Below are 15285 nucleotides of genomic sequence, written 5' to 3'. Positions count from 1 at the left end.
ATCCACAATATTTCTTTACATGCTAATAAAATAAATTGGTTATCAGATGCTACATTTCTAGTAGTAATTCACAACCCAAGAGAAGAATATATGTTAATACATTCTGACAAAGCATTCGAGATTATCATTATATAATTCAAATTAAATAGGATAATCAAGAACTTACATCTGTAGAACTTCAATAAGGTGTGACCAAACTTTTGGTAAAAAACTTGAGGTTGCGCCAAAACAAAGTTCTGACACTACCTGAGGGAACGACAGAAACTTGAGACTTACCATCCCTCTGATTATACAGAATTGTTTGGTATTCATCATCAGCATTTCTAGTGAATTTCAGCATGAAGAAGTCTCCATTGTTAGACATGCACAATGGTAAAATCATTTATTTTTCTTCATACGGATGAATATTAAGATTAAATAACTAAAATTTATTAATTGAATCCTAGACTTGTCATCTCCAAACTTCCTCATCTACCACAAGCCAAGAAGGGTGTTGCAATCTTGCCAAATGCACAACGAGTCTCAAAAAACTCCAATATTTGTATCAACAAAGCAAAAATCGTCGGGAAGAAACAGTGATCTGCAAGTCTCCTTCTCCAGGTCAACAGAAATAATTACGATTTCAGAATGAATGGTTTCTTTTCCCATACTAACAACCCAATTAAGGGTTCCACTAAGATACACTCCACCAACTTTAGGTAAAGTCCAAAGAACAGGAAAACCTTCAAGGTTTCTCCTACTACTGTCACCCGTGCCATAAACTTTCATCTCAGTCTTTTCAGATACGTCAAGTGAGAGCATAGTCAATGCAATTGCTACAACCTTGTATTTGTCACTTGACGGATCATAGCCAAACCCAAATATTGTTCTACGACTGATGCCCGGGGAAAAAGACAGTGTTTGCGATTCTCTGGATATCACCCTTGTCGCCTTGTTCCAGAAACAAACACGGTATCCTTCTGGTATTTCGCTAACCCCACAGTGCAACCCATTACATGAACCGACCAGATGGTAACCTGGCATGTTTGCAAAATTGAACAAGAACGTTTGAATTTGTAGGGAATGGAATATTGAACTTACATCACACGATTCCATGTGGATTTCAGGGATGGATCCGAGGCAGACATTTGTTATCAATTGAAGGTGTTCCAAATCGTCCTTCGCAGCAGATTTGCTATGGTACAATTTGATGAAATACGGTTCTGACATCAAGGAGTTCCATCCAAGATTTCCTCGCTGATTTTGTTACAGAGGAGTGACGACCATGGTTTCTTCTCTGGTCGCATGTTTCTGTGGCTTTTAGCGAAGCGCCGAAACACTCTGAATCCAAATTCTGTACCTATCAAGACATGCACCTTCATGAACAGTATATATATATATGTCCCAATGTTTCTAGGGTTTAACCCTTCGATAAATGAATATATTTTATTTCAGAGATAAATTTATTTAAACTTTTAATAATAGCTGTAATAAAATTGGAAATAAATCAGGCGAAAGATCAAGTAGCTAAAAACAACGCAGATTTCCTAACAAATTTAGTGCAATAAATCATGATTTAAATACACATAACCTTTTTTGTCCATTTGGGTTAAGAAAGAGAAGAAAAATTAGATATGTTTCTCACAGTGTTTGTAAGAGGTTGTTCAACATATTTTAAATATTTGCGACATATATTTAAGAAAAAGTAAAATGAAAAATTAGATATGTTTCTCACTATTTTTGGGCCTGTGCTCTGCACAGTATTTAGTTTGGAAAAATAATTAAATTTTGTTTATATCATAATCGATTTTAGACAACTCGGGATTTAAGCTGTGGTATACGGGAAAAATCAGATCAAGAAATGGGGTAGGGATTATTGTGGACAAGGAGTGGAAGAAGGATGTCGTGGATGTAAGAAGAGTAGGAGATCGTATCATAGTCTTAAAATTGGTAGTGGGACAGGACACCTTTAATGTTATTAGTGGGTACGCACCTCAGGTTGGGTTAGCAGAACACTTTAAGGTAAAATTTTGGGAGGATCTAGAAGGGGTACTTCAGGATATACCCCAAGGAGAGAAAGTTTTCCTAGGAGGGGATCTCAATGGACATGTAGGTAGCGTGGCTAGAGGTTTTGAGGGGGTGCATGGGGGTTTTGGCCTAGGGGAGATGAATGGGGAGGGTAAATCCATCTTGGAGTTTTCGGAGGCTTTGGATCTTTCTATAGCCAATACATGGTTTAAGAAAAGAGAGGAACATCTTATCACTTACAAAAGTGGAGGGACATGTTCTCAGATAGATTTCTTCCTTATCAGGAAGTCTGATAGATTTCTTCCTTATCAGGAAGTCTGATAGGAAGTATTGCTTGAACTGTAAAGTTATCCCGGGAGAGAGCTTGACTACCCAACATAGAGTTTTGGTTATGGATGTAAGAATTAGAGATAGGGCAAAGAGAAGAAGTCCTATGGTAGCACCAAGGATCAAATGGTGGCACTTGAAGGGTGAGAAACAAGGAATCTTCCAACAAAAGATATGGGAGGGTTGGTGTGGACAATCACAAGGAAGTGCAAATGATATGTGGAACAAGATGTCCCAAGAGATTATTAAAGTGGCTAAAGAGACGTTGGGTGAATCTAGAGGTTTTGGACCTAGGGGTAAAGAATCGTGGTGGTGGACTGAAAATGTTCAGAGCAAAGTTAGAGTAAAAAAGGAGTGTTTCAAGGAGTGGTCTAGGTGTAGAAATTCTGAAACTTGGGATAAGTATAAGATAGCTAGAAATGAAACCAAAAAGGCGGTGAGTGAGGCAAGAGCCCAAGCTTTTGACGGACTGTACCAAGCTCTAGGAACCAGGGACGGAGAAAGATCTATATATAGGCTTGCTAAGGGTAGAGAGAGGAAGACTAGAGATTTGGATCAAGTAAAGTGTGTTAAGGATGAAGAAGGCAAAGTCTTAGTGCATGAAAAAGATATCAAGGAAAGGTGGAAGGTGTATTTCCACAACTTATTTAATGATGGATATGGATATGACTCTAGCAGTCTAGACACAAGAGAAGAGGACCGGAACTATAAGTACTATCGTCGGATTCAGAAACAGGAAGTAAAGGAAGCGTTGAAAAGAATGAGTAATGGTAAGGCGGTGGGGCCAGACAACATACCTATTGAAGTGTGGAAAACTCTTGGAGATAGAGGTCTTGAGTGGCTCACCGAACTCTTTAACGAAATTATGAGGTCAAAACGCATGCCGGAGGAATGGAGGAGAAGCACGTTAGTGCCAATCTATAAGAACAAGGGGGATATACAAAATTGTGCAAATTATAGGGGAATCAAGCTCATGAGTCATACCATGAAATTATGGGAAAGAGTGATCGAACGGAGATTAAGAAAGGAGACTCAAGTTACTGAGAATCAATTTGGTTTCATGCCGGGAAGGTCGACCATGGAAGCGATTTATTTATTACGGCGGGTGATGGAGCAATATCGCATGGCCCAACAAGACTTGCACTTGATTTTTATTGACTTGGAGAAAGCGTATGATAGAGTGCCTAGAGAGATTTTGTGGAAAGCTCTAGAGAAGAAAGAGGTTAGGGTTGCATATATTCGAGCTATCCAAGATATGTATGATAGGGTATCGACTAGTGTTAGGACACAGGGTGGAGAGTCAGACGATTTTCTCATCACAATTGGTTTACATCAAGGGTCAACCCTTAGCCCCTACCTTTTTACGTTAATTATGGATGTCCTCACGGAACAAATCCAAGAGATAGCGCCGAGATGCATGCTTTTTGCAGATGACATAGTCCTCCTTGGAGAGTCGAGGGAGGAGTTGAATGAGAGGTTGGAAACTTGGAGACGAGCTCTAGAAACACATGGTTTTCGCCTAAGCAGACGCAAATCGGAGTATATGGAATGTAAGTTCAACAAAAGAAGGAGGGTTTCTAACTCAGAGGTGAAAATAGGAGACCATATTATCCCTCAAGTCACACGGTTTAAATATCTTGGGTCTGTAATACAGGATGATGGGGAAATTGAAGGGGATGTGAATCATCGCATTCAAGCAGGATGGATGAAATGGAGAAAAGCATCGGGGGTGTTATGTGATGCAAAGGTACCGATCAAGCTAAAGGGAAAGTTTTATCGGACTGCGGTAAGACCGGCGATTTTGTACGGAACAGAATGTTGGGCAGTCAAGAGCCAACATGAGAATAAAGTAGGTGTAGCGGAGATGAGGATGTTGCGGTGGATGTGTGGTAAGACTCGACAGGATAAAATTAGAAACGAAACTATTAGAGAGAGGGTTGGAGTAGCGCCTATTGTAGAGAAGATGGTGGAAAATAGACTTAGGTGGTTTGGGCATGTAGAGAGAAGACCGGTAGACTCTGTAGTGAGGAGAGTAGACCAGATGGAGAGAAGACAAACAATTCGAGGCAGAGGAAGACCCAAAAAGACTATAAGAGAGGTTATCAAAAAGGATCTCGAACTTAATGATTTGGATAGAAGTATGATACTTGATAGAACATTATGGTGGAAGTTGATCCATGTAGCCGACCCCACCTAGTGGGATAAGGCGTTGTTGTTGTTGTTGTTGTTGTATAATCGATTTTAGTAACTAAAAAATATATTTTTTATAATTACGAAAAACTATTATTTGAGTATATAATTATTTAAGAATATTCTATATTTAATAATTACTACGTAAAAATAGTTTGTAAATGGAATTAATAGAGTAGATGGGAAAAAATGGGGTAACTGGGAGGAAGTTTCGCATTTTCTTTTACCAATTTTATAAAATTCAAATATATAACACAGATCAATGAATGAATAATTAAGTAAAAGTTTTACAACAAGAATTTTTTCAGTAAAAAAACATTAAAAAGTTTTTATACCATTATGACAATGAAGTAAAAAAAAATATTAACAAATAATCAAATAAAATTCTGTCCAATTTTAATTAGATTGAAACAAATGGAAATAAGAATTTAAATTTGCTTAGATAAAATAATCTGCAATAAATCTTCAGTTACATGAGACGAGAAAGACTATAAGGAAAAAATTTCATATTAAAAAAGTTATAATAATAAATTAGAGAAAGGTGTGACAATGAAAATGATATATATATATATATATATATATATATATATATATATATATATATATATATATATATATATATATATATATATTAGGAATTCAAATAATAATATACTTTCATGCAAAAGGTTCATACATGTGTAGATGTGTTTAATATTTAACAATTTAGTTGCTAATATGTTTTCTCATAACAATACTGCTATATGGTAATAAATTCTAAAGTACGAAAAACAAAAAAGACAATGCGTAATTATTTTATATAAATTAAATTATTTAAAGAAAAATAAATAAAACTTCAATAGATAAATCTTTTGCAATAAAATCCTGCTTAGCCTGGTAGTTATCTATATTAGTAAAATCAAATAAATGAAACCTAATAACAATTACTGCTGGAAATGCTAAATTTTTCTTGTTTGGGTAGTGCCGCATATTGTCTCTTCAAAGCTTTCAATTCTTTCGAATCTTTCTGTTGCATATTTGAGGTCTAAGTCTAACTTTGCTTCTTAGTTGTTTAACATTTTGACAAATGAAAGTTAGAACAATAATTGCTAATCAATCATGTAGACACAGATTGGAATTCTTATTGTTAATTAAGGGGGAAGCACAAACTAAAAGTGAATTACAGCCTTGGGAAGACAACCCCCAGTGCATCTGCCTGCAACTGGGGGATCATGCAAAACATCAAAACATGAAGAGGACTCAAAGAATTAGCTCCCAGTTTTGCTAACACGTCTGCCCACTGATTTCCCTCATGGAGAGTGTGCGGCACCTCACACAAAGGCATCAACTTCTTGATAAGCCCAATCTCATTGCCATATATGTTATAACACAAGGGCATATTATTAATCAAATGAATGAGTGTGAGTGATTCCAAATAGCATATCAACTTTCTATATCCTGCTTCCCATGGCCAGTAAATATTCAAACAACGCAATCGGGGTTTTAAATTCCGATTGCGATCGCATTATGGTGAGTCGAAAAACTTTACATTGCATTGCAGTTGCAAACTGTAATTTAAACCTGTGCAGGCACAACAATGCTTAAATCTCAGCATATAAGATCTCTTGCCCTCCAACATGACCATAAAACCCCACAAGAAAGCTTCCATGGTAATCCCTACAAATTTCTCTAAACCCTGCTTAAGATTCATACATATAGTTATATAAATAAAATATTTATTATTTTAAATTAATTTTTATTATATATATGACATTAATATTTAATATTTTCCAATAAAAATAAAAGTATGATTAAAAAAGAAAATCAATTCAATCCAAATTGCATCAAATTAGATCCAATTATATCGGATTAAAGTTTTGAACAAAACTGGCTAGATGATAAATTAAAAATCTGAAGCAGATAAATTAGATGATTTTTCCTTCAAAATGATCAAATCAAATCCACAAACACCCCAAATAGATTCCATGTTTTTTTCGTAAAATTTCTGAACTTATTCAGCTATTTGGTCTCACGGGGCATGCAAATTTTGTTGACACATGAATCTGTCAATTGGATCAACTAAATGCTTCATCACGGTTCGAAAATAATGTCAAGAAAATTGTCTTGAGAAGGGAAATTTTACACTGATTTAGCTAATTTTGGAAGCCATTTCAGCAGACAGCAACTGAAATTTAGCTGACAACAACTAAAATTTGCCTGACTAGTGAAAATTGTAACTGCTTCTATAACTGGATCGGATCAGGATTTAAAATACTGGAAATTACTATTTACATCATTTTAGCAAATGAGATTCATTAGAAAACTTCTTTTATATAGGCTTGAGTCTTCTTGAACCCATTTCATTCAGCATGCTTTTATGAAAGTTGCTAGTGTATAATTGAATTGTACTGGTGTCACATAAATTCCCATCTTTTCAATATATTTAGTAGCATTGCTCTAATAAAAAAGATAATATACTACTTAGTATATAATATGAGTAAAGTAGAATTTAATAGAAAATATTTGATGTATTAGCAAACTAAATAACCCTAACAATACATCTATGTGTATAACCACCTGCAAAGTGTGTGGAGAATTTCAGCTTAATTGGTATTGAGGCATTGTGTCAAGTATCAGTTTTTGATACAACCTCTAAGAAACTCGAGGTTGCACTCGACAAGCAAGATCACATTGCAGCAAAGGGATTCGGCTATAACAGAAATCTCTTAAGAGTTTAGACTATGTGTATTATAGCCAGGTATCATTTCCAAGGAACAGTTGCAACATGATAAATTGACAACTGAATTGAACATATATATAACGTCAATTATGTCTGAAACATATTAGCCATAGTGCTGATATAATTGTCACAGTTACAACAACACATCAGTATGTATTTCTCAATGATGATATAACAATTTAAAGAACTAAAGACATAAATACTACAGTTTAATGTACCATTCTTGTTCTGTCCTCGTACCTGCAAAAAAAAAACTTGATGTTATTTAATTGAAAGTCTGAGAACGTTGTTTAAGCAAAGTATAACAAAATGTAGCATGCTGATGCAAGACAAAAATAACCATAACATTGAGAAAATTATTAAAATTGTAGTAGCATCATGAATCAATAAAATTGTAGAATTAAGAATCAATGAAATATGAAATGACCAAGGATTTGTAGAATGATCTAAGTTCTATTTCACTTAATTCCAGTAATTACGATTCAAAACTTAGAAATCAATGAAAGAGGTGAATGACCGAGAATGAATCACAAAAGAGATTGGTTAGACCAAATGCTTATGGAAAATGGAAAATGACGTATATATCAGAAAGTATAAAACCTGTGATTATAGGTTGAAATCGTTGAAAACTAAAGTCATACAGTAAAAAAAGCACAAATATTCAGATCTAGTGTTAAAGAAATTGATGAAGCTCGCATTGGGAGAGAGAGAGGGAGAGAAAACATGTCAAAGAAAGATAGAAAGGGAGAGCATAGGTTGGAGAGATCAGACAAAGATAGCAGAGGTTGAGATGCTGATGAATGAATCCTTGAATTCACATGCAGTGGTTTCATTACTTCTTTTCTTAAATGACATTTTATTAGAATCCACAATATTTCTTTACCTGCTAATAAAATAAACTGGTTACCAGATGCTACATTTCTAGTAGTAATTCACAACCCAAGAGAAGAATATATGTTAATACATGATATAGATTAGATCTCACATAATTAAGTGGCAAAGAATTAAACATCTGACAAAGCGTTCGTGATTATCATTATATAATTGAAAAGACAGAAATTAGATGATGCCAATTAAATAGGGTAATCAAGAACTCACATCTGTAGAATTTCAATAAAGTATGACCAAACTTTTGGTAAAAATCTTGAGGTTGGGCCACAACAAAGTTCTGAAACTACCTGAGGGAGCGACAGAAACTTGAGACTTACCATCCATCTGGTTATACAAAATTGTTTGGTATTCATCATCAGCATTTCTAGTGAATTTCAGCATGAAGAAGTCTCCATTGTTAGACATGCACAATGGTAAAATCATTGATTTTTCTTCATAAGGACGAATATTAAGATGTAAATAACTAAAATTTATCAATTGAATCCAAGACTTGTCATCTCCAAACTTCCTCATCTGCCACACGCCAAGATGGGTGTTGCTATCTTGCCAAACGCACAGCAAGTCTCTAACAACTCCAATACTTGTATCAAAAAAGCAAAAATCATCGGGAAGAAACAGTGATCTGCAAGTCTCCTTCTCCAGGTCAACAGAAATAATTACGATTTCAGAATGAATGGTTTCTTTTCCCATAATAACAACCCAATTAAGGGTTCCACTCAGATACACTCCACCAACTTTAGGTAATGTCCAAAGAACAGGAAAACCTCCAAGGTTTCTCCAACTACTGTCACCCGCGCCATAAACTTTCATCTCAGTCTTTTCAGATACTTCAAGTGAGAGCATAGTCAACGCAATTGCTACAACCTTGTATTTGTCACTTGACGGATCATAGCCAAACCCAAACATTGTTCTACGACCGATGCCCTGGGAAAAAGACAGCATTGGCGATTCTCTATATATCACCCTTGTCGCCTTGTTCCAGAAACAAACACGGTATCCTTCTGGTATTTTGCTAACCCCACAGTTTAACCCATTACATGAACTGACCAGATGGTAACCTGGCATGTTTGCGAAATTGATCAAGAACATTTCAATTTGTAGGGAATGGAATAATGAACTTACATCACACGATTCCATGTGGATTTTTGGGATGGATCCGAGGCATACATTTTTTATCAATTGAAGGTGTTCCAAATCTTCCTTCGCAGCTGATTTGCAAAGGTGCAGTTTGATGAAATAGGGTTCTGACATCAAGGAGTTCCATTCCTTGCACACACACATGAATTGGATCAAAGGTTTCACGGGAAGACGAGACAAGATTTCCTCGATGATTTCGTTACAGAGGAGTGACAACCATGGTTTCTTCTCTGGTCGCATGTTTCTGTGACTTTCAGCAGAGCGCCGAAACACTCTGAATCCAAATTCTGTACCTATTAAGACATACACCTTCGTGAACAGTACATATATATATGTCCCAATGTTTCTAGGGTTTAACCCTTCGATAAATGAATATATTTTATTTCAGAGATAAATTTAATTAATCTTTTAATAATTGCTGCAATAAAGTTGGAAATAAATCAGGCGAAAGATGCAGGAGCTAAAAACAATTTCTTAACAAATTTGGTGGAATAAATCCTGATTTAAATACACATAAAATTTTTGTCCATTTGGGTTAAGAAAGAGAAGAAAAATTAGATATGTTTCTCACAGTTTTTATCATCAGATTCTTCAACATATTTTAAAATTTTATGACATATATTTAAGAAAAAGAAAAAAGAAAAATTAGATATGTTTCTCCCAATCATAGTCCATTTTAATAACTACAAATAATTTTTTATAATTACTAAAAATTATTATTGGAGTATATAATAATTTAAGAATATACTATATTTTATAATTACTACGTAAAAATAGTTTGAAATTGGAATTAATAGAGTAAATTGGAAATAATGGGGTAACTGTGAGGAAATTTTGCATTTTTTTTACTAAATTACATAAAAGTAAAATATATAACAATAATCAATGAATGAATAATTAAGTAAAAGTTTTACAATAAGAAATTTTTCAATTAAATAAAACTTTAAAAGGTTTTTAAACTATTATGACAATGAAGTAAAAAAAACTATCAACAAATAGATAAAAAAACTTCAATAAATCTTTAGTTAGGTGAGAAAAGGCAGATTATAAGGGAAAAGTTTCATTTTAAAATTATTATAATAATAAACAAGAAAGTGGATGCGTAATTATTTTATATAAATTAAATTATTTAAATAAAAATAAATAAAACTTCAAAAGATAAATCTTTTAAAATAAAATCCTGCTTATCCTGTTAGCTATCTTTATTACCAAAATCAAATACACAAAACCTAATAACAATTACTGCTGGTAATGCCGCATATTGCCTCTTCAAAACTTACAATTCTTTCGAATCTTTCGTTTGCAAATTTAAGGTCCAAGTCACTTTGCTTCTTAGTTGTTTAACATTTTGACAACATTTCACAAATGAAAGTTAGAACAATAATTATTTGATTCAGCTCATGCTACATGGAGTTTTTAACTTGTATTTCACAGGGAATATTAATAGTCAATAACAGAAAAATAATGATTTGATTCAACTCATGCTATATGTACTTTGATATAGTATTCTTTCAAAAATACCTGAAACCGGACATATCCACTCAAAAGCAGATTCCAGGAAAAAAAAATCAATCATGCAAACACATAGATAGGAATTCTAATTGTTAAAGGGGGAAGCACAAACTAAAAGTGAATTACAGCCTTGGGAAGACAACCCTCAGTTGATGAGAATCATGAAACTGGTCAAATACAGGCTAAAGGCCCAAGTGGAGAAGGATGAAGGCCCAGAGGCAGAGACACTATCAAGACTATTAATTGTTGTTGAAGGCCCAAGTTAAATAAGTTTTTAGTTATGATGCAATCCTACTCCGCAAGGGCATTGGATAGAAAAACTCCAAGTAGATTGGGCCAGAGATGCAAGAGAAGGCCCTAGGGTTCTTATGAGCCTTAGGGTAGATTTCGGGCCCATGGGCTAAGTACGAGCCCGCTTATCTTTGTAAATATTAGATTAAGGTTTCATTATTTTTGGGCCTTGTATTTAGGGCTCCATAATGTAGGTAGGGTACCCTAGAAATATAGGATTTTTCAGCCCTTGTATTTTAGGGCACCTAGACTAGTTTTTGTATTAGGGGTAGTTTTGTAATTTCACATGCACTAAGTGGATATTTGATGTGTGTGGTTGGAAATAAATTTAATTGAATTGGTAGAAGCCCAATCCAATTAAATTTTAGAGGGGGAGGTGAGCATTTGCTTACTACACCCCATTGCCACATCATATAGTCACACTTTGTGCATGTCCTTCATGCTTTTCATGCCTCATGACACCTAAGCACACTTAGTGGAGAATCTTGGAATTGATCTTGGATTAGTGGGCTGAACCATAACTAAAATTCACTAATCATAATTAGTGAAATTTTGGCTCCAAAGTTTGGCTCCACAAAGTCAATTTTAAATTCAAGTGAAATTTGAATTTCCCTCCAATTTTGTGTGACACTTAGGCTATAAATAGAGGTCATGTGTGTGCATTTTTTTCAACTTTGATAATTTGAATATTAAAATTCAGATTTCAAAGCTCATTTAGAGTACAAAATTTCTTGCTCTTCTCTTCCTCTCCCTTCATTCATCTCATTCTTCCTCTAAGCTCTTATCCATGACCTCCTATGGTGGTGAGCTTCTTCTAGACTCATCTTCTCCTTGAAGTGGCATCTCCTCTCTCTCTTCCTTTTTAATAATTTTTAGTAGTAGTTGCTTAGATAATATATTCCGAATAATTACTTTTAAATTTTAATAACTAAATAAACCTAAATATCTATAAATATTATTTTAAAAAATTGACTATCAATGCTAAACTTCACTAACTTCTATTTATTTTATGAAAAATACTATTTCATCACAATAAAATAATTTAGCACGTAAAACAATTATAAAAATAAAAAAAATATTTTTTATATATTTATATAAAACTTCTATTTAACTTGTTATATTGCTCATATTTATAAAAAAATACATTATATGAAAATATTGTTAGCATCAAAAAGCAAAATACATTATGAATAAAATATTAAAAATGATTTAAAATGTTACTCGAGTATTTTCTTTATTAAAAATTTTAAGAAAAAATATCGTTTAAGTGTAAAACAAATTATTATCATTATAAAAAAAACCAGAAATTATTTTTAATATAATTTTTTAAGATAATTATTAAAAAAATTAACAAATTTATCATTTATGAAAATTTATGATCGAATAACTTAGTATATACATTAGACACTTGATAACCCAGTGATCCTAAAAATAAATAATCTGTATTTTAATCACCTAAAAATCCTAATATCCATACTCTATGTATTAGCAATTCATACTATGAAGGTTAATATTTTCACAGGTTTCAACATTGTATTGTACAAAATGTTTAATCTGCACAAATAGTTGCATTTCCAATTTCCAAGAAATATAATAGTTCTTCTGCTGCCTTTTACAGGCTGTTGAAGCTACTAAGAATGTTGAGCTTGGTAACATAGAACTCTCACGAGCCATTCAGAGGAATAGCAGCAGGACATTTCTTTTACTATTTCTATTTGTGCTTACTTTTTCAATCCTCTTTCTTGATTGGTATAGTTAAATGCTTTTGGCTTTCTGCCCCTTCTCTTTTTTCCCTGTTGCTGTCAATATTTGTTTTTACTTTTTACCCCTAGGAAGGCATCTTTTTCTAGATTCCATGTTTATTGGAGAAATAATTTTAGTAATCAATTTATGAAGGGCATTGTGCAAGAGACCTACCACTGTTTGGTAGGAGGGGAGGGAAATCAAAATATGTTATTTCGTTTGTAAGTTTGGAGGAGAAACAAAGGAAATTGAAGGGACTCAAATTTCTTCCCTTTTTTCCTTTAAATAAATCAGTTCCAAATAGTGGAAACTGGTTGGTGATCCAGATCCTGGTGTAGAAGGAAAGTGTTGCTTCTAGAGTTATTTACTTCAATGTAGTTACTTTTATTTTTCAAATTTCTACTATCTTAATATTTGTGTTGTTCACAATGTCCTACAGCTTTTTTCTGGATGAAACTGTATTCATCATAATTGTAAAGGTACATTGATTAATTACTTCGACAGTTGAGCATTGATATTATAGTCGTATATTACTTAGAGATAACTTGTTATAGAGTTATATAATTTTAGTTAGATTAATCCATATCATAAGATTGCTTAGGCAAGTAGAGGTGTCAACACAAAAAGTTCAGAAACAACATTAAATACAACAGAGACAGCCAACAACCAGCAATGTGAAAGGGACCACTCACACTTTCAACGACTTCACTTCCAATCTTTTCCATCTACTACAAACGGATACCTCAAGGATTTAAAATGACCTCGACTTGTTAAACTTCATTATAAGGAAGGGAAATAAAATATACAGGGTATGATGAAAAGAGCTTGAATTGAATAGAGAAAACATCTAAGTTTTTATACAAGTCTTTGTTAGCCAAAATAATATAGGATTAGAGGCAAATTCTTCACACACTATAGAGCGTTTTTAAACACCTTTATAAGCGGATCCACACTGAACAAATTATCCTAAGAGATGTTAAAGGAGTTTGTCCTTATATTGAACCTTGTGATTCCAAAACTCAGAAGAGCAATCTGGGGATTGCTCTTGTTGGAGTTGGTTGTGAACAAAACAAGGTTGATGTTAGGGTGGACAATAAGCTTCGAAAGACTAGTGAAATAGTACTTGGGTTGAGTGGAGCCTACATAGACTAAGAATACGGGTGAAAAGCCTGTAGAGGCTTACACAATAATGGTGACGGCCTATACAGGTAAGCACTCATACTAGTGGAAAGCTAGCAGAGGTTAGAAAACAATAGTGAAGGCCATGTAGAGGCTAGAAGAATATTGAGTAGTGAAACCTACAGAGGTTTAAAATACTGGTGGTGCCTGTAAAGGCTGAAGAAGAATCCTGGAAAGGTTGAGGATGTTTGAGGAGATACAGTACATTGTATTTGGTGTCTATGTTAATGAAAATCATACAGTTATAGGAACTAGAGATGCCTCCAAGATTTATGGATGAACTAATATAAATTTGTGTGTGTTGTCTTGGTTTTCTTTATGATTCTCATGCATGTGTTTACTGCATCTTCATCATATCTTTTGATGTCTTTATATTTAAACTGAGTTAACATTTTTACATTTAAACAATATTTTTGAAAGAAATTTTATTTTATTTTATTTCAGAAGCAACATCAGTGTGGTCATTTTTACATAATGTTATGCAAGTCAATGGTCATTCACTTCCAGGAAACTACAGATAATTTGTCTGATTCCACTTTTAAGTAAGGCACTAATACAGTGTGGTATCTACACAAAATGAATACAAACAAAGAAATAGTAGGGCAAACTTACACACCTTTTTTCACATGCGAACTAATATACATTGCATCTATATTCTCAACTCTGACTATACTAAATAAACCACATAATTCTCTGTGCATTCTAAATTACCCAAGTCAAAATATATTAGGAAAGTCAAAATTTGTTGGAATCTTACAAAGGGATAAAAAGGAAACAATTTTGTATGTGTTTAAGTGTCCAGATGGGGATGACATGAACTAATTTACTGAACAAACAATAAGCAAACAATGTGCATTCACTTCAACAACCAAATCCATTACAGCAAGAAAGAGTGAGAAACATAAAAGCATGTATACATACCAGCTTGCCACTTTCAGAGAACCATTTACTGAACAAACAATGTGCATTCACTTCAACAAGCTGGGCCTGTGGGTATCTGAATAGGGCAAAAGCAGGCAAGTTAATTATTGTTCTGTTTACCTGTTTTCATTGGGAAATATTGGTAGACTATTTAAAAAGTATTGACAATAGATTAATGCGCCTCTAATTGAATCGAATTGATACTGACACAATTTTGTTACATAGCTATCATTGCTGCTAACCATTTTCAATCTTTAGATTACACTTAGACATTAAATGATATAGGAAAACTAAGTATTCTAATTCCAAATATTACCGAATGATCCACTATTGTGTTAGCCTGATGGATACTCCTACTTTTTCTCTTT

The 15285-nt window shown here is 33.7% G+C and overlaps 2 protein-coding genes across 2 annotated transcripts; both read right to left on the bottom strand.

Annotated features, from left to right (window-relative positions):
- Positions 1-522: 522 nt before the first annotated feature.
- LOC102667463 (F-box/kelch-repeat protein At3g23880-like) lies at positions 523-1023 on the bottom strand. Its single transcript, XM_006606968.1, has one exon. It carries the CDS (start codon positions 1021-1023, stop codon positions 523-525), a length of 501 nt encoding a protein of 166 aa, XP_006607031.1.
- A 5081-nt stretch (positions 1024-6104) lies between these two features.
- Positions 6105-9199, bottom strand: LOC102667335 (F-box/kelch-repeat protein At3g23880-like). The gene is made up of 2 exons (XM_006606967.1): positions 8452-9199; positions 6105-6199 (listed from the first exon to the last, which is right to left on the bottom strand). The coding sequence occupies exons 1-2, from the start codon at positions 9197-9199 to the stop codon at positions 6105-6107; spliced, it is 843 nt and encodes a 280-aa protein (XP_006607030.1).
- Positions 9200-15285: the final 6086 nt, after the last annotated feature.

This window comes from Glycine max, chromosome 14, assembly GCF_000004515.6.
Source record: "Glycine max cultivar Williams 82 chromosome 14, Glycine_max_v4.0, whole genome shotgun sequence".
Taxonomy (NCBI): domain Eukaryota; kingdom Viridiplantae; phylum Streptophyta; class Magnoliopsida; order Fabales; family Fabaceae; genus Glycine; species Glycine max.
This window is presented reverse-complemented; position numbering and strand designations above follow the sequence as displayed.

Excerpts from the sequence above, each read along its gene's own strand:
- LOC102667335 (XM_006606967.1), bottom strand. The coding sequence starts at position 9,199 with ATGCCAGGTTACCATCTGGTCAGTTCATGTAATGGGTTAAACTGTGGG. Across the intron at positions 6,200-8,451 it reads TTTGTATAACCAGATGGATG|GGTTTAGAGAAATTTGTAGG; the intron begins GTAAGTCTCAAG and ends AATCTTAAGCAG.
- LOC102667463 (XM_006606968.1), bottom strand. The coding sequence starts at position 1,023 with ATGCCAGGTTACCATCTGGTCGGTTCATGTAATGGGTTGCACTGTGGG.